The sequence below is a fragment of the Leucoraja erinacea genome, chromosome 18, assembly GCF_028641065.1.
Source record: "Leucoraja erinacea ecotype New England chromosome 18, Leri_hhj_1, whole genome shotgun sequence".
Classification (NCBI taxonomy): domain Eukaryota; kingdom Metazoa; phylum Chordata; class Chondrichthyes; order Rajiformes; family Rajidae; genus Leucoraja; species Leucoraja erinaceus.
In genome coordinates, this window is record NC_073394.1 from 36,700,698 (window position 1) to 36,725,248 (window position 24,551).

General features: G+C 43.7%; 1 protein-coding gene across 1 annotated transcript; it reads left to right on the forward strand.

The window, feature by feature from the left end:
* The first annotated feature begins 2,341 nt into the window (after window positions 1-2,341).
* Window positions 2,342-24,272, forward strand: LOC129705936 (integumentary mucin B.1-like). Its single transcript, XM_055649863.1, has 7 exons — window positions 2,342-3,407; window positions 3,997-4,023; window positions 5,247-5,273; window positions 14,582-14,605; window positions 16,875-16,901; window positions 21,806-21,908; window positions 23,802-24,272. Exons 3-7 carry the CDS (start codon window positions 5,264-5,266, stop codon window positions 23,971-23,973), a joined length of 336 nt encoding a protein of 111 aa, XP_055505838.1. The 5' UTR covers window positions 2,342-3,407; window positions 3,997-4,023; window positions 5,247-5,263; the 3' UTR covers window positions 23,974-24,272.
* The last annotated feature ends 279 nt before the right edge of the window (window positions 24,273-24,551 follow it).

The following is a 24,551-nucleotide window of genomic DNA, read 5'->3' on the forward strand; positions in this document are numbered from 1 at the left end:
CCCCATGACACTAGGTCCACCTGTACCTGGTCAATGTTATTTCAGGGGAGCAGTGTTGGCTGAGCAGGAACTGGGGGCTGAAGTCAGTCCCCACTGTGACAGGACTGGGTCAGTAAGAGCTCCTGTTGGGAGGCTGGGTCCCTCTGATGACCAGATTCCTTCACACGGATCAGATTGTTGTCTAGTCTGTGGCGACGACTCACCAGTGGACATCACACGGGGACAGGGGGAGGCCACACAGCCCAGCAGTACTGTGTTGGCTCCAGCACCTGTTCCAAGTGTCTGCTATTGTATCATGAGATAACTTGATCCTGCATGTTAAATCTGTCTATTTCATCTGATTTTTAATCAATGTTGATGGAGTTAATATTTGAATCTTTCTCCAAAGCAAAACCTGGCAACTATTATCCACCCAGTGAAGGTCAGTCACAGTTTGTACATTCTTAAATGTGGGATAAAGCAATGGAGTCACTTGAATAAAGGTGTAGACTGGTTTCTAAATGGGGAGGGGAATCAGAAATTGGAGGTGCAAGGGTATTTGGGAATACTGGTGCAGGAATCCCAAAAGTTAATTTGCAAATTGAATCGTTAGTAAGGAAGCCAAATGCAACGTTAATATCCATTCCACCATGGATAGAATAATAAAGCAGGGATGTAATGATGAGGCTTTCTATGCCACTGGCCAGACTGCATTTGCAGTATTGTGAGCAGTTTTGGGCCCATTATATGAGGATGGATGTGCTGGCATTGGAGAGAGCCCAGAAGAAGTTTACAAGAATGATCCCAGGGATGATTGAGTAAATGTATGATGAGCATTTGATGGCACTGGTCATGTACTCACTGGAGTTTAGAAGGATGAGAGGGAAATCTCATGGAAACTTACTGAATAATTAAAGGCCTGGATAGAGTGGATGTGGAGATGATGGTAGAGACTAGTGGTAGAGACTTGGACCAGACAGCTCAGCCTCAGAATAAAAGGACATACCTTTAGAAAGGAGATGAGGTGGAATGTCTTTAGTTAGAGGGTGGTGAATATGTGGAATTCATTGCCACAGTCGGCCGTGGAGGCCAAGTCCTTGGGTATTTTTAAAACGGAGATTATAGGCCTTGTGTACGTAGGAACTGCAGATGCTGGAAGATAAGCACAAAATGCTGGTGGGACTGGCACCATCACTGGTTAGAAGTCATGGGTGATGTTTCGGGTCAAGACCCTTCTTCAGACTAGGTCTTCATTAGTGAGGGTGCAAAAGGCAGGTGAATAGTGTTGAGAGGGATGGACAGATCAGGATTGAGTGGTGGAGTACACTCGATGGGCCAAAGGGCCTAATTCTGCTCCTATGTGTCAGGAACTTAGGAAAAGTCCCATCTAGTTTTTGCCACTAGCAATCTTTGAAATATCTCACGTGGTCCCTCACCGTTTGATCCCTCAACATGAATGACATTGAAGGTGTCTAAGGTCTGGACACTGAAACCTGCTGCATAATCCAGACAGCTCGAGAAGCCACCATTCATTCATCATCCATGTTTCCTGTACATCTAAATGTTAAATTTGCAAGCAATTTTTTTATGTTCTCATATTAAATATGAATAATGTATTTTGATCCACGTCTTTTTTCCTTGTGATATTTCCCGTGTGATATTTTCTACATATATCCAGTGTGTTCTCTTGTTGACTCGTATCTGTCTTCCTCTTTTACAGCGGGACCCCATGAATATTTTCCACCAGCACCACACACAGGTTTGTCCTGGTCTGACTCAGAGATTACATTCACTGCTCTAGCTCCTTCTGTTTTCTGCTGCTGGTCTTCCCTCAGTGTTTGTGTTGGCTATAAGCAGAAATTCAAGTTGACCATTTGAACACAGCATCACTTTGGGGTACAATATTTTTACCTTCCCAACGCTTTTCTTGCTTTCACTGTGATCTGACCTTGTGATCATCCACCACGAGAAGGACTGGTCCACTTCATTCCTCCAGGGAAGCAAACACTTTGAGCAGAGGAGTAATCCCTATGGTTTTGAGACATGGTGCCCTTGGTCGGGTGGTGAAGTCCTTCCTCATATGAGGTGCGATGGGCACCCTGAGGCCTGCGAGGTGGCTGAATGGCTGAACTTTCTGTGCGCTGCCTCAGTTTGGGCCACTGAGCTGAGGAACCAGTCCACAGTTAAAAGTCGACTTAACTCGGATGAATATAGGCTCCACACCATGACACCGGGGTTTCCTAGGGTTGGTTGTCACCATTGCTCCAGAGGGGCAATGTTGGGTGAGCAGGATCTGGGGGCTGGAGTCAGTCTTCACTGCGGCAGGACTGGGTCAGTGAGAGATCCTGTTGGGAGGCTGGATCTCTCTGATGATCACAGTCCTAACTCAAGAGAGAGTGGGTCAGAGCTCCTGTTGGGATGCTGGTTCCCTCTGGTGACCAAAGTCCTTCACACGTATCAGTTTGATGTCTCGTGCAGTGGCTGCTCGCCAGTGGGCATCACATGGGGGGATCTTATAGAGGTGTATTAAATCATGAGAGGAATAAATCGGGTAGATGCACAGTGTCTCTTGCCCTGAGTAGGTGAATCGAAGACCAAAGGACATAGGTTTAAGGTGAAGAGGAATCTGAGGGGTAACTTTCTTACACAAAGGGTGGTGGATGTATGGAAGAGGTAGTTGAGGCAGGGCCTATCCCAACATTTAAGAAACAGTTAGATAGGTACATGAATAGGACGGGTTTGGAGGGATATGGACCAACACAGGCAGGTGGGACTAGTGTAGATGGGACATGTTGGCCGATGTAGGCAAGTGGGGCCGAAGGGCCTGTTTCCACACTGTGACTATGACTCTATGATCTATATGACTGACTCTATGATGTATTTGAATCTTTTCCTCTGTTGACCTGGTAATCTTGCTGTGCCAGAGCTTCACATTTGCTTAGTCTAGTTTAGTTTATTATTGTTGTCACATGTGCTGAGGTACGGTGAAAACCTTTATTTTGCCTGCTATCCTGTCGAAGGAAAGTCTATTAATGAATACAATCAAGCCATCCACAGTGCATGGATAAAGGGTATGACATTTAGTGCTGGATAAAGTCGGACAAAGTCTGAGCAAAGATAATTCAAAGGTCTCCCATGAGGTAGATGGGGGTCAGGACCACACTCTAGTTGATGAGAGGACCATTCAGTTGTCTGATAACAGCTGGGAAGAAATTGTCCCTGAATCTGGAGGTATGTGTTTTCAAACTTGTGTACCTCTTGCCTGATGTGATAGGGGAGAAGAGGGAATGACCGGGGTGAGACTGGTCCTTGATTATGCTGGTGTATCTGTGTAAGTTCAGTGTGGTCCCTTGTTCTTCTTGACTGATATCTGACTTCCTCTTTTACAGCGGGACTCAATGGGTATTTTCCAAAAGCTCAGCATACAGGTCAGTCCCGGTCTGACCCAGAGGCGGACATTCACCCCCCCCCCCTGTCGACGACAACCATGCCTACACTCCGGCCTCCGGCTGTGACCAATGACTCCGCAAAATCTCACCACTCCCCCAGCCGCTAGTACACCAGGGCCGTCAACACACCTGGATTCCAGGCCCAGTTTCAGACAGAGTCTGAGGAAGGGTCTACCCTATTCAAAGCTCTGTATTAAATTGTGATAATTTCCATCCATTCTTTGTTGGATATTGAAAGGGATCTGAGGAAACATTGTTTTCCACAGAGATTGCTTGAAGAGCATAATACACAAATGCTGAGCATTGAGATGTAGACTAGGGTCATGCTTGCTTCATGGATACCCTTGGAAGCAGGTATAACAACTGATTACAATAGCTAAATAATGGTTCCCTCCCTATGAGCATCTCACTATACCCAGCATAATTTACAAAGGTTTTCAAACGAACAAGGATCGACATTTTATACTGTTGAAAAATGCTCAGCATTTGATTCATTTGTGCTTTATGCAAGGGTGTTCAACACATTCCAGCTGTTTGAGTAAGCATTGAAAATGCCTTTCTTTTCTAGGCGAACCATACTTCTACAGACCACCAGGTACAACAAATTGACCTGCAATGTTTGATAGTTTTTTTCAACTTTGATTATGTTTTGATTCTTTCCATTTAATAGTTCACTCCCTTACCTGACACAGTATGTGTGTGTGTGTGTATATATAGACAAACTATTATCAGTATCTTTCATGAAGACACAAACTCAGTGGGTGTGCTGACGATATTTGCACCTTGTACACCAAGGATGTACTCTGAGCTTTGGTTTGAGACTAATACCATCAAATACAGTCGCTAATATTTTGTTCAGTCTGTTCATTTTTGATGCCAAGATGCTTTTGTCCCAATTTTCCCCCATTTCATCAAATTGTTTTTAAGTGAAATTTTTTCAGAAGACTTGGACGGTGAGTTACCTTACCGCAGGGCTAAATATTTTCTCCTTTGCGTTCTGAAAAAGGTTTGTTGCCAAAATATTGAATTGAGCTGCCTCCCTGCCAAAATGGATAAACTGGACTGTATTATACAGTGCAATAGAACATAGAATATAGTACATTACAGCTCTGGAACTCGCCCTTCGGCCCACAATGTCTGTGCTGAACTTGAGGCCAAGTTAAATTAGTTCTCTGTCTTCACATGATCCATATCTTTCCATCCCAGCATATCCATTCTTAAATGCCACTCATAACCATTCTTAACCATGCCTTCATCACGTGAACTGTTCCAATCTGGTTGCGCGTACCCTGATGTCTGACACGGCATTAGGAACAGGAAATCCACAGCACCCTTGACTTTGACCGAGCATCCATTGCATTTTGTTTTGTCGGCGTTGTTATTAATTAACGGCCGCATATGATTTGCACTCGAGTGCAGACCAACTGGCTGTTTGCACACACTCTTCAAAGTGTTTCCAAGTTTTTATCAAATGTAGCGATAATCACCGAAGGTGATTCAAGGGCTACTGTGATTCCAACTGGATGAGGGAGATTCTTATTGAGGAGCGAGCTGCGAACTTGTACGTCTGTTTCTTTGTTTTGATCAGTATCGGGCCTCGCCAGACTGAGTCAACACAGTTTTCAAGTCTGTGCCCTGTTGTTCTGAACACAGACATCAGTTCTTGTTGTTGTAAGTTGACATTTTTTAACAAGCCAGTGTTGTCAGTTTATGTTGTACAGAGCTGGACTTGCAAAATGCTCAGCAACTTTTTCATCTGTTCTGTAAGCGCCGTGTCCACCTAATTCCTTCCTTTGGAAATGTCTTCCTGTTTTCCAGGAGAACCGTACTTCTACATGCCACCAGGTACAACAAATTACCCTGCAATATTCTGAAGCTTTTATCTTTGATACGATTAAGTCTCCTTATGTTTGCTTCTTACGCTTTTATCAATTTCTTCTTGGATATCTAATTATTTGGAAGTAGAAATGTTTCCAGATTTCATTGAGGCATTAGCTCACTGACTAGAGTGATAGAGTGATACAGTCTGGAAACAGGCGCCTCAGCCCAACTTGCCCACACCGGCCGACATGTCCCTGCTATACTCGTCCCACCTGCCTGCGTTTAGTCCATATCCCTCCAAATCTGTCCTATCCATGTACTTGTCTAACTGTTTCTTAAACGTTGGGATAAATGGAAGTTACAGCAAACCTTGACCCTTAATCCAGCTTTATGCATACTTTTACAGTTTGGTTCAGGAACTGAACATGAGCATTTTTGCACTTACTTGAGGTCCCGTTGATCTCTTCTCTTTCTCTGTGGCTTTCAGTTCAGTTCAGTTTAGTTTATTGTCACGTGTACCGAGGTACAGTGAAAAGCTTTTGTTGCATGCTATCCAGTCAGCAGAAAGACAATACATGATTACAATTGAGCCATTTACATTGTATAAAAACATGATCAGGGAATAATGTTTAGTGCAAGGTAAAGCCAGCAAAGTCCGATCACAGATAGTCCGAGGGCCACTAATGAGGTAAGTAGCAGTCCAGGACTGCTCTCTAGCTGTGATGTGATGGTTCAGTTGCCTGATAGCAGCTGGAAAGAAACTGTCCCTGAATCTGGAGGTGTGCAATTTCACACTTCTATATCTTTTGTTCGATGGAAGAGGGGAGTAGAGGGAGTGGCCAGGATGCGACTCGTCCTTGATAATGCTGCTGGCCTGCCAGTTTTGGACAAAATGTTCCCATCAGTTCTTTATTCATGTTTCCAGTAATCTCCATCCTTTTCTAACGTCATTGAGAGTGCTGACTTTTTCATAATTTAATAATTCCATATGACATAGAAGGAAGCCATTCACACCATCAATTTTATACTGGCCTTCTAAGCAACCCTCTCAATTCCAGGTCCCTGTGTATTTCCCTTCTTTATTGTACATGCCCATTTCCCACTCGTTTTTTTTTTTAAACAGCATATTATTAATTGTCCTACCAACCCACATGTCTTTGGGATGTGTGAGAAGACTGGGGATCCCTCCTGGTCTCAGGAAAAACATGCAAACTCCACACAGAAAGCACCCAAAATTAGAACTGAATCTAGGTCACTGAAACCTGTAGGACATTAGGAGTATCTCCAGGACTGAAGTTGAAGAAATGTATCAGGTATACTTTGTCATATTTGCTCTGTTCCATTTATAATCAAGCAATGTAATGCCCATTGGGGAATGTGTGTCCACCCTTGTACACTTTGGAGACAGTCCAGAGTGAAAGAGCTAATAGTCAAATCTAATAGTCAAATCTAAAATGGAGTTGTTCTTCGACAAAAGCATGATCTAGTAGAACAAAAGAATGGCTCTGTGCTAAGTCTGAATGAATTTGTAAATTATATGGAACACAATATGGAGGACAGGTTATCTTTTTAATAAAGACATTAAGATGACAGCCTGCACATGTGCTCCTTTTCAAGGCCGTAAAGAGCTCCAGAGATAAGTAATAACATGTTATTGGATGATCTTGATTTGGACCCAGCTTTTCTTATATTCTGAAAGGCTACAGAATCTTTCGGTCATGCCATATTCAGACTTGGTAGGAGTGTTTTACTGATAAGAAAAATGTATAATTGTGCTAACTCTCCTTTGTTCTGTGAGTGGAGCCCGAGAAGCACTGAGCAACGTTTGTGCTCATTGTTGATCTTTGCCACTCTAGTCTGACAAATCAATTAAAGATTGCCATGGTTTACTTTTTACAGTTTTTGTTGCTATCTGCTTTTTAAGAAACAAACTTTGATAAAAGGATGTTTATAAGAATGATCCCAGGGATAATTGGGTTAATATATGAGGACATTTGAAGGCTCTGAGCTTGTACTCGCTGGAGTTTAGTTTAGTATTGCAACGTGTAACAAGGTATAGTGAAAAGCTTTTTGTTGCTATCTTGTCAGTGCAAAGACTATACTCAATTGACGGAATGAATGTGATTTCTGCAGAGGACCTCCAAGGAAGTGTAAAATGTATGGTTGATTGGATTAAAGAAAACTAAGTGTACATATTGTAAATAACATTGTTAGACAGTTCCCCTGCTATTTGTTGATTGGCCAAAGTGTTGAGCCCCTGGTAGGTTTGTTTGGATTCCAGGGTAAATGTTGCATTATTCAAGTTAAGTTAGCATCCTCTAGAAGCTTCTCCTGCAACAATGCAAGGGGGATTCTGTTATTGGTCAGTGTAACTGTCAATCATGTATGGTTGTAATTAATATGTTTGATTGGATTGTAAAGATACCACCCCTCTGTAGTTCAGCCCCTCAAGGTCCGTGGACCTATAAAAGGCAGCCCCCACGAGGTCCTTTGTTGATCTTCTGGAAGTGCACTTGGGACTGCATGACCTTTTGGAGTGTTTCTGCTTGCATGAGGCTGAAGGACTTGGCCAGGCAGATACAAGGATCAAACCCGCGGTGGTTTAGGTATCGTATAGGGTAATTTGTTGTGCAATCCAAAAATAGAGATTAGTTATTCCAGTGCTTGAATCAGTGTTTTATTGACTGAACTTGACTGGAAGGAAGCTTAGAAGGCCTTATTTACAATTAAAGATTACAAGCTAACTGTCCACTGTGCACTGATATAGGATAAAAGGTATAACGTTTGTGCAAGGTAAATTACAGTTTGAAGGTCTTCAATGGAGTAGATGGGAGGTCAGGACCGCTCTCTAGTTGTTGAGAAGACTGAGTTTCCTGATAACATCTGGGAAGAGATTGTCCCTGATTCTCTGAGGTATGCATTTTCAAACTTCTACACGTCTTTCCTGATGAGTGAGAGGATAAGAGGGAGTGACCAGGGGGAGATTGGACCTTGATTATGTTGGTGACCTTGCCGAGGTAGTGTGAACTGTAGATGGAGTAAATGGAAGGGAAATAGGCTTGTGTGATGGTCTAGGCCACATCCAGAACTCTCTGCAGTGTCTTGCAGTCTTGGATGGAGCTGGTCCTGGCCTTATTGGCCTGTCCCACTAAGGCGATTTTTTTCATTGAATGCCGGCAATTGTCATAGTCATAGCAGATGGCCGAAAAACCGGCGACTGGACCCCCCTACGACAATGTCTACAACAACCTATCACCTAGTCGATGTCAGCTACGACAAGCTGCCGACAACCGGCGACACATTAGGACGTCCACCTACGACCACACCTATGACAACCTACGTCCACCCGTGACAAGCTACGACAGGGTAAGACGTACCTGTCGCCGGTTGATGTAGGTAATTGCCAATGGAATTCACCAAAGTCAGCACTGGCGACAACCTGCATCCCCTGCCGACAACCTACATCATCCTAATGACAACCTACATCAGGAGAAGACAACGTACGATAATTGGCATCAAGCCCACTCTCGCCAACTGTCGCCGAAAAGTTTTGAACATTTCAAAATCCAGCGACTACCAGAAAAACACTACAACACTTTGGGCGATTGAGGAGACTACCCATAACCATACAGGCGACACCCCGTGACCATGTGGCGACAGCCTAGTCGCCTAAAAAGTCACCTAAGTGGGACGGGCATTATGTTATTCTTTGTGGTGCTCTGATGTAGCGGTCCTTTCCAACTCTTGCTCTCCGCACCTGGAAAACCTGGTGGTGGGATCACAATCCAAAGCAACCCCCATCCTTTGCCTGCAGAGATGCTGCCTGACACGTTGAGTTACTCTAGTAAACGCATCAATCTTCAGTGATGTGCCATTCCTTCTATCTCCCGAGGGAATTCACCTCCATCATCATGACCACGGTCTGCATCCCACCCCCGGCAGATGTTCATCGAGCTCTGCACCATCTGCACACCATGGTCGATGTATCCCAAAGACTTTTCATGTTGTAAACAAGGACCTCAACAAGGCCAGCTTGAAGAAATCACTACCAAACTACTAACTACCACCAAGTCCTGCAGCTTCAGAGAATCAAACACCCTCAAACACAGCTATTTTACCATCGGGATGCCTATCACTCCATCCCTCGCCCTCACTTTAGGGAAATTTGACCAGCTGTGTTTGCTCCTTCTTCCCTTGTATAAGCAGCGACTGGGGAGTGCAGCCCCTGTGGTGAGGATTGTGTAGAGCTGATCAGAGGAGGCAGAGGACTGAATCCAGGATTCCTTGCAGTCGGCAGACTGGCCAATGTTCAAGGACTCGGCCACACACCTGAACAAAAACATCACGGTTGTTACCGACTTCATAAGGAAATTTGTGGGGGAATGTGTTCCCATAAACATTATCCAAGTGTTCCACAAACAGAAGCCTGGGATGAATCGGGAGGTCCACAATCTTCTCTGGTCCCGACCTCGTGCATTCAAATCTGGCGATGCAGATTCATGTAAAAAGTTCAAATACAACCTCCAAGGTCATCAGAAAGGCTAAAAGCGATATTTGCTCTAAACTGGAGCTTAAGCCAAACATTTTGCACCTGTGGCAGGGCTTGCATGCCATGACTTCCTACAAGGCAAAACCAGAAGGCAGTTCAAGTGACAGCGTGGCATCACTCCCAGATGAGCTCAATGCATTCTATGCATGCTGCGATCGAGAGAACACTAACATGCCTTCTCAGACCCCCATAATCCCCAATAGTATTGCAATCTCAATCACCGAGGCCGACATGAAGCTCCTTCAGGAGGGTGAACCCTGGGACCTGACGATGTATCTAGTTGCTTTCTCAAACCCTGCACAGACCAACTGCCTGGGGTTTTTGCGGACTTCATTAACCCCTCGTTACTGAGGTCTGATTTTCTCACCTGCTTTAAGTTGAGAGTAAGGTGATGTGCCTCAAGGACTATCGACCGATAGAACTGTGGTTTGTGGTGATGAAGTGCTTTGAGAGTTCTGTTATGGCGCATATCAACTTCTATCTCAGCAAGAACCTGGACCCACTGCAGTTTGCCTACTGCCACCATAGAGCAATGGATGATGCGATCTTGCTAGCTCTCCACTCTGCACTAGACCACTCAGACAATATAAACACATATGTCAGGCTGTTGTCCAGAGACTACAGCGTGGCATTCAACATCATTATCCCCAACGCACCTGTTACCAAGATCAGAAATGTGCATCCCTTTGCAACTGAATCCTCAACTTCCTCATCAACAGAGTAAAATCGGTACGAATTGGCAACACTTCCTCGTTGATAACTATCTGCACAGGGGCACAGTCATCCGTTCTACTCGCTCTACACCCTGACAGGGTACAGTTCCAACCCTGATTTTAAACTCTGCAACGACACCACCATTGTTGGATGAATCGCGGATAATGATGAGTATAGGATGATCGTCGTCTGACTGAATGAATCGAGAACACCTTGTTCTCTAATTCAGAAAAACCAAGGAACTGATTGTTGACTTTAGAAGAGGAAGGCCAAGAATTCACAAACCTGTCTTCATTGACAGGACAGTGGTGGAGAAAGTCAACAAATTCCTGGGCATACATATCTCTGAAGATCTGTCCTGGACCCAGCACACTGATGTAATCATAAAGAAACCCCATCAATGCCACTGCATAGACTGAGGAGATTATGTCAACAAATATCCTCTTGAACTTATGCAGGGGCATGGCCGGGAGTATATTGACTTATTGCATCATGGCCTGGTTTGGTGACTTGAATGCCCAGGAATGAAGGAGATTGCACTAACCCAAACCAAAGTCCTGACTCTTAATTTCTTTGCTCCTAACAATGAAGGCAAGCATACCATACACATTCTTTACCACCCTTTTTAATTGTGCTGTCACCTTTAGTGAGCTATGAACTTGGACTCCAAGATCCTTCTACCAATCAAATTAAGGGTTTTTTCTCGTTTCCATACTTTCTCCTTACATTGAAACTGCCAAAGTACAACACCTCACCCTTGCTCAAATTAAACTCTATCTGCCATTTCTCAGCCCATTCCTGCTTCTAATCTATATCCCACTGTTTCTTCTGACAGCCTTCCTCTCCATTTGCAACTCAAATGTTGGTGTAATCAGCAATCCAACTCACCTACCCACCTCCATTTATGTCTAGGTCATTTATATACATCCCTGTGGAACTCCACTGGTCACAGACCTCCAGTCGGAACATTTACCATCCAGCACAACCCCTTATTCTATGAATAAACCAGTTCTGAATCCATACAACCGTCATCATGAATCCTTTGCATCTTTGTTTTTGTTTTTGCATTTTATATATATATATATATTAAATGTATTGAACTGATTTTTGTTCTTCATTATGGTAAGTACTGAGTACTAAGTTTACATTCCTGTTGTGCAGCTGCCAGTTACAATTTCATTGTTCCATTTTGGGACATATGACAATAAAACACTTTTAGAGTGATGCAGTGTGGAAACAGGCCCTTCGGCCCAACTTGCCCACACCGGCCAACACTGACCCAGCTACACTAGTTCTACCTGCCTGTGCTTGGTCCATATCCCTTCAAACCTGTCCCATGCATGTACCTGGCTAACTGTTTCTTAAACGTCGGGATTAAGTATCAGCCTCAACTATCTAATCTGGCAGCTGTTCCATACACCCACCACCCTTTGTGTGACAAAGGACCCCTTCGATTACGATTAAATCTTTTCCCCGTCACCTTGAACCTATATTCTCTGGTCCTCGATCTCCCCTACTCTGGGCAAGAGACTCTGTGCATTGACCCGATCAATTCCTCTCATGATTTTATACACCACTATAGATCACCCCTCATCCTCCTGCGCTCCAAGGAATTGGGACCCAGCCTATTTAACCTCTCCCTATACGTATCTCACACCCTCTAGTCCTGGCAACATCCTTGTAAATCTTCACTGAACCCTTTCAAGCTTGACAATAGTTGAACCCTTTCAACTCTTATGGACTTGGACCCCAAGCATCTGAGCACTAATTACATATTTTTGTGGAGGTTGTTATCAATTTTTTCTCAAGTGCAAACTAACTGGATGTATGCACAGGCTCTTCATAAATTTTCCAATTTTTCAGCAAATATGGCAAGAATCTGTGAAGGTGCTGCAGAATGTGAGAGATGATATAAATTTCCATTGTGCAGGACTGGATGTACAAGATTCTGTTGAGTTCATATGTGATAGGAGCAGAATTAGGCTATTCGGCCCTTCAAGTCTACTCCGCCAGTTAATCATGGTTGAACTATCTCTCCATCTTAACCCAATTCTCCTGCATTCTCCCCATAGCCCCTGACACCTATACTAATGAAGAATCTCTCTCTCTCTCTCTGCCTTAAAAATATCCATTGACCTGGCCTCCACAGCCTTCTGTGGAGTGAGCTGTGAATTGGTATGTCTGTTTCTTTGCTTTGATCTGTATCAGGCCTGGCTCAGACTGGGTTGACACCATCATCAAATGTAGTATAAATCTCTGAAGGAGGTACAGAATTTTAGGGCTAATGTGATTCCAACTGCGAAGGACTGGATGAGCGAGATTCTTATTGAGGAGGGAGCTGTGAATTGTTTTGCTTTGATCAGTATTGGGCCTGAGTCGCCCAGTTTTCAAGTCTGTGTCCTGTGGCACTGAACAGGTCCTGTTGCTGTAAGATGACATCGCCCAACAAGACAATCTCTGACTGAGATTTATTTTCTTCAGTTCCTCTTTGGAACCAGTCTTCTGGCATTAATCTCTCGTTAGGGATCCAGCCCAATCTTCTGTCCCTCTTCTATGGGACCAATCTTCTGCCTCAGCTTCCGACGAGATGTAATGGCAGATTATTATATCGTTCAAGGAATCTTTCCTCTAGCCACTATGATTGAAGACAGGGGTAAGGAGGTAGTTTTGTTGCACATCCACGAGCTCTCTGCGAGACATTAAATGCCGTCCAAGGATAAATCTTCAAAACACAGTCTTGAGTAATAGTATCTTTATTGTCGTAGTAAAAACAGTAAGATATTCATCCAAACCTCTTCTTGTTTAAGTACATTTTGATCTTACTCGTAGTCAAACTCGTGCATGGTCGAAAGCTGTGCCTTCCACATGCTTCTTCAAAACTAAAACAAAAAACTACTAGCGCGTTTGCGCGAGAATCCCAGCCTCAAACACGCCTCCGACTACGTAGTATATCCCACCCACATAATTATAGGCAGATAACATTGAAAGGTAACTGGTTATAGGTAACTGAGTTAAGCTAAATGGCTACAACAGTCAGTTTTTTGTCACATGTACCAATTAAGGTACTGAAATTTGAGTTGCCATACTAAATGAAAAGCAACACGACACACAGCCACATAAAAGTTAACATAAACATCCATCACAGTGGATTTCACATTCCTCACTGTGATGGAAGGCAATAAAGTTCAATCTTCTTTTTTGTTCTCCCGCGGTCGGAGCAGTCAAACCATCCGCAGCCAGGGCAATTAAAGCCCCCGCAGCTGACGATCGGTGCCCCCCCATCAGGGTGATCGAAACTCCCATGTCAGGGCGGGAGAAATTCTTTCCACGGCATGGAGCGCCCGAGTCGAGCTCTTCCTACCAGAGGCCGCGGGCTTCACGATGTTAAAGTCCACAGGCCCCGCAAAAGTTGGAGCTTCGATCCCCGGCAAAGGGAGCGCAAGCTCCGCGGTGTTAAAGTCCCGCAGACTCCTGAGGCTTGCAGCGCCCGTTGGTCTCCAGGAAAGGACACCATCTCCACGATGTTAGGCCGCAGTGGGGACAACGATATGATATGAAAAAAAAATCGCTTATCCGTTGAGGTAAGAGATTGAAAAAAGAGTTTTCCCCCAACCCCCACCTGCCACATAAAACAAACCAAGGAACACTAAAACATACTTCTTAACACATACCAAAAATAATAAAAAGAAGAAAGGTCAGACTGACTGTTGGCGAGGCAGCCACTACTGGTGGGCGCACCAGCTTTTAGATAACCACATTAATGTGCAGGAATGGAGGTTTATGTACCATGTGTAGGCAGAAGGGTTCAGTTTAATTTGGCATCATATTTGATACAGACATTGTGCGCTGACGGGCTTGTTTCTGTGCTGTACTGCTCTGTGTTCAGAGTGCTGCCTGCCTGACAGTGATTCTGCATGGTATTATCCCTTGTACACTCTATTGTTACATTAAGTGCCATCATTTTCCATGGAACCACTGTGTAAAGTTTTAGTGTGGAATGTAATTAATTAACTTTTTTGTGCTTTTAATGTATCCAACATTCAATGTCAATATTTTCTTCTGGTTTCAGCATTACCTTACCACAATACATCAGGTAAAATAAATCAGTAACACAGTTTTACATACCTGTGACTTTGGGAAGTTTGCATTTGTCTAATCAACCTTAAATGGAGATATTATACGAGTCTGACCCATCTGGTTTTCAAATGCATAAACTCAACTCTGCTAATTGCTTTTGGGCCAGGATGGGAAAGGGATGGTATTCATTAAATTAAGATAATGACAACATGATTTTAACTGGAATATAGAGAATTCCAAAGGTTCACCACCTTCTAGATAAATAAATCTTAAATTACAATTAAATCACAAAGTACGTGGTATAACTCCAGGATAAGTGCTCAACTAAGAAAAGCAATCCCAAAGCCAAAGTATTATCTATTGATCTAACTAAATATACCAACTTATAGTGACAATAAATAACTCCATATGCAAAAAACAGCTACCTACATGTTAACTAGCTCTTAATAAAAAAACGAATCATATAGATGCAAATATATCATTGGGGTTATCAAGTGGGAACCTCCCTGTTGTTTTCTTTGAATTAGGCCCACGACATAAAGGATTTCCCCTTTATTTAAGGATAAGGGGGAAATCTTTTAGGACAGAGATGAGAAAAAAAAATTTTACACAGAGAGTGGTGAATCTCTGGAATTCTCTCCGCAGAAGGTTGTTGAGGCCAGTTCATTGACTATATTTAAGAGGGAGTTAGATGTGGCCCTTGTGGCTAAAGGGATCAGGGGGTATGGACAGAAGGCAGGTACAGGATACTGAGTTGGATGATCAGCCATGATCGTATTGAATGGCGGTGCAGGCTCGAAGGGCCGAATGGCCTCCTCCTGCACCTATTTTCTATGTTTCTATAATTAATTCTGTTCAAGAGGTTCTGTTTAATTCTGTTCAAACTATCTTTGAAACCCATTTTTATTACCAATAATTTTCTATGTTTCTATGACATCTCAGAAAGGCTGAACAGCTATTTCTGATGTCCCAGAACAACTCCCCTCCGCTGATCACGTTCTGAATGGTGAACTCCTCATTTTGAGAACCGTTGTCCACCCAGGGGAAAGATCAACGCCCCATAAGAAATGGAGATGTTTCATTAAGATCATCTCTCATTCTTCTAAACTCTGGAATTACTGGAGAAAAATAAAACTGTTTTCATTCAGGTTGCAAACTTTTTGTCAGAAATGGGTAAATATAGAAAACGTTCCAAGTCACAGGGAAGGATGGAGAGAAAAAAGGGAATGCCCGTGATCAGATGGTGTCTGGTTTGGTGTCGCCCACTGGTGAAGCTTAATTTTCCCACACCTATATCCATCGCCATCACCTGCCAGGCTTTGTCCTGTCCCAGCTTTCTCATCTGAACCACAATCAGTTGGAGGAATGGACCTGATCTGAAACGTTGCCTATCCATTCCTTCCATAGATGCTGCATGACCTGCTGGGCACTTTATGTTTTATTTCTCTGAAAAATAGTTAGATATGTCAGGATGTCAGTCTTTAATTTCAATAATACCCCGCTAACTTTTGCATATATGGAGGTATAATTTACTAAATAGCTCCAAAACGTTCTGACTTAGGCAAATTTTGTGAACAATCTAAAACATTTAGTGTGCCTTGTAGATTGTCCATACTTTAGTGAAATGCATAATTCCTACAGATTATGTCTATTTGTTCCAACGTTCCGGTTACCATTTTACCGTTATTATTGAGCTTGCCTCCATCAACAGTTTGATCTTGCCGTGACCCTGAAAACTATTTGCACAGGACCTCAGTGTGAACTATGATTCTCACTGACCCGAGATGTTGCCTGAACTGATAGATTTATGGCACAGAGCAAACTCGAAGCAGAGGACATCTTTGCTCTATGACGGATTGTTTTCTCTGGAATGCCCATGGTTTTGGGGAAGACTTAATATATAAAATATGGGCGGCACGGATAGAGCAGAAAGTCAGAATATTTGTCCCAGAGTGAAAATGTCAAAAGACCCTAATGAAAGATGAGAAAGGAAAAGTTTAATGTGCAGGGCAAGATTTTATACACAGTGATGGAGACAGATATAGTTCATAGGCTTTTGGATAAGCAATTGGATATGCAGGGATAAAGATCATGTACAGGCAGAAGAGATTAGTTTATCTTGGCATCATGTTCGGCACAGACATGATGGGCTTGTTCCAGTGCTGTACTTTTTCATGTTCTTGGTGCTCCAACGCTCCCTCTACCCCACATCGTGAATGTTCTCTCCCACTCTGTCACTCTAGTCCTGTACTCATTCAGACCTTGTGATCCTCTTTTTTCCCCAGAATTATTTCCAGCAAATCTCCCTGTAGGTAAGTTGTTCACAGTGCAATATCATAGGAGAACGGCGGCTACCACTCGCTGATTCCAATCCCGGGCTTCCCGTTGATCTCGAGGAATGGAGGTCACAGCCAAGCCATTCCCATTCCTACCAGCATTGTCTGCAAAGTGTTACATTGCTTGTAGGCTAAAATGTTTTTAAGCATCTGCATATATATATTTGTGTTTATAATGTATTGTTTCTTGCTCATCATTTACATGACTATATTCACCTCCATTTTAAATGTCTCTCAGGGAAGGGGGAGAACTAGCCATTTGCCAATGAGCTCCACTTATGGGACAGTGTGGGTGATGTTTATACACAGCAGCACCAAGCTGCACAGGACGTTGAATGTTTTGCTATTGGTACTCGCGTATTCCTAGTTTATTAGTGTTGTGTGTACCTGGATACAGTGGCACAGTGTTTTGCGTGCTATCCAGGCAATTCATACCATATAAGTGTAATCAGGCAATGCATTACACTCGTTAAGCTGTCTTATCATCTGCATTAACTGTTGAAACCAGTAAAAGATGTGTATGAAGGAACTGCAGATGCTGGTTTAAACCAAAAGATGGACACAAAAAGCTGGAGTAACTCAGGGGGTCAGACAGCATCTCTGGAGAGAAGGAATAGGTGACTTTTTGGTCAAGACCCTTCTCCAGACTGAGAGTCAGGGGAAAGGGAAAGGAGAGATATGGACAATGTAGAGATATATAGAACAAATGAATGAAAGATATGCTAAAAAGTAACGATGACTAAGGAAAGAGGCTAGCTAGGTAAAAATGAGTTACAGACAATAAGCCTCAACAAGACAACTTTGAAGCTGGTATGACTTGGGTGAGGGAGAGATGGAGAGAGGGAGGTTGCAAAGATTACTTGAAGTTAGAGAAATCAAGATCATACCATTGGGTTGTAAGCTGCCCAAGCGAGTTTGTTTTGTTGACTAACTAACTTTAGACATTAATCCATTACCTCTGGTACACAACACCATGTTTTCCATTCTTCCCTGCCTCCTGATTCCCTTAAGACCAAGAAATATTCAGGTAGAGAGGCATCTGAGGAGAGGGTAACAGTTCACCCGTCATGTCAAAGATAAATGGGAAAGCGAGAAAGTAATTTGGTTCGAAGTTGCAGCAAGAACGGGATTGGAATGTAGAAACGAGGAGCTCCAGATGCTGGTTTACAGAAGTAGACACAAAGTGCTGGAGTAACTCAGCAGGTCAGGAAGCATCTGTGGAGAACTATGGATAAGTGATATTTCGAGTCAGGACCTTTCTTTAGGGTGATTATCTCCCCCCCCCCCCCCCCCCCCCCCCCCCCCCCCCCCCCCCCCCCCCCCCCCCCCCCAATCAGTATTGATGTGATTAGAGATAGAGAACTGGCTGGCAAACAGGAAGCAAAGAGTAGGAGTAAACTGGTCCTTTTCACAATGGCAGGCAGTGACTAGTGGGGTGCCGCAAGGCTCAGTGCAGGGACCCCAGCTATTTACAATATATATTAATGATCTGGATGAGGGAATTGAAGGCAATATCTCCAAGTTTGCGGATGACACTAAGCTGGGGGCAGTGTTAGCTGTGAGGAGGCTGCTGGGAGACTGCAAGGTGACTTGGATAGGCTGGGTGAGTGGGCAAATGTTTGGCAGATGCAGTATAATGTGGATAAATGTGAGGTTATCCATTTTGGTGGCACAAACGGGAAAGCAGACTATTATCTAAATGGTGGCCGATTGGGAAAGGGGGAGATGCAGCGAGACCTGGTGGTCATGGTACAAGAACAGTCATTGAAGGTAGGCATGCAGGTATAAGCAGGCAGTAAAGAAAGCGAATGGTATGTTAGCTTTCATTGCAAAGGATTTGAGTATAGGAGCTGGGAGGTTCTACTGCAGTGTGTACAGGGACTGTGGAGTATGGTTGCGTACAGTTTTTGGTCTCCAATCTGAAAGAAGAAATCTTAGAGCCATACTGAGATGCTTCTCATCATTGCAGCAAATGCAATGGAGACAAAGGAACTGGGAGGATGGAAAAGAGTGTTTACAGGAAGCGGGGTGAGAGGAGGTTTCAAGATCAAGATGGCTGATGAGGTTTTGCCTTTAGTTTTCGTTAGGTTCTATCCCCTGATAGCAGATGGACAGATCTTAAAGAAACTTACAAAATGTCTCAAGGTGAGAGCAGGCTAGAAATTGACAGGAAGAGATGTTCCCGATGTTAGGGAGCGAACTTCAAGGGGTCACAGCTTAAGGATAAGGGGGAAATCCTTTAAAACCGAGATGAGAAGAACTTTTTTCACACAGAGAGTGGTGAATCTCTGGAACTCTCTGCCACAGAGGGTAGTTGAGGCACAGTTCATTGGCTATATTTAAGAGGGAGTTAGGTGTGGCCCTTGTGGCTAAGGGGATCAGGGGGTATGGAGAGAAGGCAGGTACGGGATACTGAGTTGGATGATCCCCCATCAACTCCTTTCAGGGACCCAAGCAATCGTTCCAGGTGCGACAGAGGTTTACCTGCACCTCTTCCAACCTATCTATTGCGTCCGCTGCTCTAGATGTCTATGATCTATATCGGTGAGACCAAGCGGAGGTTGGGCGATCGTTTCGCCCGAAATGCCGCTGGTCCGCAATAACCTATCTGATAGCCGGTGGCTCAGCACTTCAACTCCCCACCATCTCCGATGACCTCTCTGTCCTGGGTCTCCCTCCATGGCTTTCTGAGAGCAATTGGAAAGAGAATCAAAGCGACATGTAGAAGTTGTGAAATGCAAGTCAGGGACCTGAAATCAAAGTGAGAAGATGGAAATGGCCAGCAGGTATTACATCTTCTGCGGTTGCTGGAGAAGGGTTCACTAGCAGTGAGTGGTTTGTGTGAGTGGTTAGTGGAACAAAGTATTGCAAAGGATGTCTCCTCAGAATGTTGAGGAAGATGTGGCTGGTTATGGAATATCTGAAGCTGGTGGAAATGGCAAAGAACATTCACTGACTGTGGGGGCTGATGGTATAAAAGATGAGGACCTCAAGCGCCATTGTTCCTCTGCCTAGGGGAGCAGAAGGGTGGGAAATAGTGACTGTGGTCACGGTTCTGTCCAGTATGGTTGGGTTCAGCCACCTAGATGAAAGAAGACATCTCAGATACTGAGATGCTTCTCATCATTGCAGCAAATGCAATGGAGACAAAGGAACAGGGAGAATGGAAAAGAGCGTGAACAGGAAGCGGGGTGAGAGAAGGTTTAATCAAGATGGCTGAGTGAGGTTTGGCCTTTGGTTTTCGTTTCTGTTCTATCCCCTGATACGCAGATTGACAGATCCAAAATGGGGAGTCAGAGATGGATTGTTTAAAGGTGAGAGCAGGGTAGAAATTGACAGGAAAGAGATAAAAGTGTTGTAAGGCAGCAACTCTACCACTGCGCCACTGTGCCATCCTATATTTCATATATTTCATATATTTCCAAGTCAGGATGGCTTGAATGGAAGGTGCTGGTGTAAGTGTTCCTTTTTGCCTGCTCCCTTGCCCTTCATAGACAATAGACAATAGGTGCAGGAATAGGCCATTCGGCCCTTCGAGCCAGCACCGCCATTCAATGTGATCATGTCTGATCATCCCCAATCAGTACCCCGTTCCTGCCTTCTCCCCATATCCCCCGACTCCGCTATTTTAAAGAGCTCTCTCTAGCTCTCTCTTGAAACCATCCAGAGAACCTGCCTCCGCCGCCCTCTGAGGCAGAGAATTCCACAGATACCACTCTGAGAAAAAGTGTTTCCTCATCTCTGTTCTAAATGGCTTACTCCTTATTCTTAAACTGTGGCCCCTGATTATGGTCTCCCCCAACAACGGGAACATGTTTACTGCCTCTAGCTTGTCCAAACCCTTAATAATCTTATATGTCTCAATAAGATCCCCTCTCATCCTTCTGAACTCCAGAGTGTACAAGCCCAGCTGCTCCATTCTCTCAGCATATGACAGTCCCGCCATCCCGGGAACTAACCTTGTGAACCTACGCTGCACTCCCTCAATAGCAAGAATGTCCTTCCTCAAATTAGGGGACCAAAACTGCACACAATACCCCAGGTGCGGTCTCACTAGGGCTCTGTGCAACTGCAGAAGGACCTCTTTGCTCCTATATTTGATTCCTCTTGTTATTAAGGCCAACATGCCATTCGCTTTCTTCACTGCCTGCGGTACCTGCATGCTTACTTTCATAGACTGATGTTCAAGGACCACCATATCCCATTGTACTTCCCCTTCTCCCAAATTGGTGCCATTTAGATAGCAATCTGCCTTCCTGGTTTTGCTACCAAAGTGGATAACTTCACATTTATCCGCATTAAACTTCATATGCCATGCATCTGCCCACTCCCCTAACCTGTCCAAGTCACCCTGCATTCTCATAGCATCCTCCTCACAGTTCACACTGCCACCCAGCGTTGTGGCTTCTGCAAATTTGCTAATGTTACTTTGAATCCCTTCATCCAAATCATGGTTGTGGATTTGTGGTTTCTGGAGACTCTGTGGAACATCTAATTGAATAGCAACATTTTGTGAGTGGCACACAGTACATCCATATTGCATCAGTGATGGGGGGGAATTATTGAGCAGTAAAGGGGGATGCCAGTCAAGTGGGCTGCTTTGTCCTGGATAATGTTGACCAGCTTTGCCCTGGATAGTGATGAGTTGTTGGAGCTGCACCCGTCCAGGCAAGGAGGAAAAATTCCATCACACAGGATACTGAGTTGGATGATCAGCCATGATCATATTGAAAGGCGGTGCAGGCTTGAAGGGCCGATTGGCCTACTCCTGCACCTATTTTCTATGTTTCTATGTCATTTTATTCAATGTCTGAATGTCATGAATGTAGTCCAGTGATGATTTGTATCACAGTTTTACTGCACCTAATTTTTATTCCCAGCTCTGTGTAAGCCTGTTGCAAAAATAATCACATTGAGAAAGGATGGATGCGAAGTAGATGTCGTCAGCAATCACTGCAAAGGCCACTGTACCTCAGAAACCAGGTAAGGAGTATCAACTTAATGCAACATCTCTCCTTAACATAACCACATTAAGAAAACTGTAATATTTTTAAAAAGCAGGACTGGAATGTGTAACTTTTCTCAACACAACTCAGTTACAGTGTTTTACCTCCGCAGAATTGGATGTTTCTCTTCTAGCAGTGTTACCACTGAAGATACATTTATAGAGCAGAAAGAGAAAACATATGTTGAAGTTCTTTCTGACTCTTGAGTTCTGAATCTGAACAGTTTCTGTGCCTGAAGTTCATGAAATCGCCTCAGTGTCTGGGCATCATAGGATCATCCCCTCAGTCTCCGAAAATCACAGGATCGTCCAGTGTCTGACGATTACCAGATATTCTCAGTGCCGGAAGTTCAGTGTTTGGATGTAACAAGTCCTTCTCCTCATTTTCTGAAGATCACAGGATCTTCTCAGTGTTTGAACGTCATGGGATCTTCTCATTAGGAAGATGGTAGATGATGTGTTTCCCATCCGCCGGGGGATGTTAGGTTCAATGCTACAACCTCTGTATTACATTCATTTTCCATCCTGGCGATGAATGCAAAAGCAGATAAGGAGATATATTTAAGAGATTGAACCATAGGTAACTGGGTGTTCAGCCTCTTCAACAGTAATGCACTTCCAAATAACTTTGGATAGGAAAGTATTCCACCGGTGATTTCTTTCAGTTTTACTGCGCCCAAGAAAAGGCACTATTTCAATGCATGTTTTATTCTCCTGTAGAAACTAGCTCAATGCATGGCCAGTACATGACCCTTTCATCTCCATTTCACCTCCAGCCTTTGGCACTATCTCACTCAACTCCACGTCACCAGCCCCCTTCAGTCCACCTTGTGCCGACCAAGATGCCTATCTACCTTAATCCCACGTGGCTGCATTAGGCCCACAGCCCTTTACTTCTTTCCTATCCAAGTATCCATATGCCTTTTAAATATTATAATTCTCACCCAGCCACCCTCTGTGTGAAAAACCTACCCCTCAGATCGCCACGCCTTCATAATTTTATAACCTGTAAGGTCATTTCTCAGCCTTCTATAGAGAGGTTGTACTTACAATGTAGAATTGTTCTCAATGAGCACTTGTACATGTGCCTGTTGGGCCTTTCTCCAGAAAAACAAGACTATCTGTAAGCCTAACGATAGTGGTGCTGCATCTGCTGGTCAAATCTACTTAGAAAATATTCTTGGAAAACATTTTTTTGACATCTCTCTCTCCATTTTCATAGGCAATGTACAGAAGTAGTTTAGTGATTGATGGAAGTTATGGGATTACATATATTACAAAATGGGTTTGAATCAAATGTCAAACCTGACACCTTGTAGGAGAATTTCAACAGCGCACTAAAGTAGAGAGCATGAAATACAAGCATTTCCTTGGCTACTTTTTCTTTCCATATATGAATATCCCATTATGACCCTCATTGCCTGCAGGTTAAACAAACAATTGGGGGAAGGTGCTGACAATGGGTCTGCCCCCTTCTCTCTGGATTCCTGGTCTCGGTGATTGGGTGAAGTACTGCTGCTTTGGTTAGAAATAGAATGCATGTCCACAGATATCACTGCACGCCCAGATCAGTGCTCCCAAGCCCACTCACCAAAGAGTGTGGGAAAGATTTTGAAAGGAGTATTTTTACTAGTGAGAGGACAGCAGCTGTTGGACTTGAAGCCAATGGCTATTTCCTTTGGGTGCTGTGAGTTCTGTAGATGACTCCTGGTAGGAGCCAGGAGCACTGGGCAAAGGGAAGTGAACAGGTTTCCAAAGGGTAAATATTTTTAGACCTTTACATTCTCCATTAATCCCAGAAGACGTAAACTGTGGAGGGAAGGAGAAGAATGACTGTTCGAATTGCCTGATCTTTCTGTTTCTATTTGTAGGTTTAACGGTGTGACGAATATAATTGAAACTCATTGTAGCTGTTGTATTCCGAAGAAATCCACCAAAATGACAGCACGTGCCATCTGTAAAAATGGCAAGACCGTGCAGATTAAATATACGCTGTTCCAAAAATGTGAATGCAGTTACAAACCCTGTGATCACATCTACTAGAGGGATAGCCACACACTGGATGGAAACTGGAATGAGCAAGAGAAGTTCTTACAGAGATGCAAACACAAGATCAGATGTCACCATTGTATCAATATAGTTGCACCTTTAGAATGAAGAACGGGTGCCCTGAAATGTAATTGTTTCTGAAATTTTGAAATTAATACACATATCTACCTTTGTTTCTAACAGCTTTGCCTTTCTTACTCAATTTCTTTGGTGAACATCCATTTGTATCTGTTAAAGATAATCTTATACTTCCAACTATGAATAATAAGTAAACATTGATCAAAGTGATTTCAAGAGAACCATTTCTAGTGTCATTATTTCTGATATACCCAGTGGATAGAGATATTATTCAGGAAGGGAGGGATTAACACGATCAGTTCTGCCAGCGGGTCCTAGTCCAGAAAGAATTAGTTCATGAGAGCCGGCTGCTCTCAGGGTGGCAAAGGGGAAAAAAGTCAACCACCAAACTTTCCCATTTGGATAGACACAAAACGCTGGAGTAACTCAGCGGGTCCGACAGCATCTCTGGAGAAAAGGAATTGGTGACGTTTTGGGTTGAGACCTTTCTTCAG

Coding starts and splice junctions, on each gene's coding strand:
- LOC129705936 (XM_055649863.1), top strand. Junction 14,606..16,874: donor ACCTTACCACAATACATCAG/GTAAAATAAATC, acceptor TTTTTTCCCCAG/AATTATTTCCAGCAAATCTC. Junction 16,902..21,805: donor TCCAGCAAATCTCCCTGTAG/GTAAGTTGTTCA, acceptor TTTTATTCCCAG/CTCTGTGTAAGCCTGTTGCA.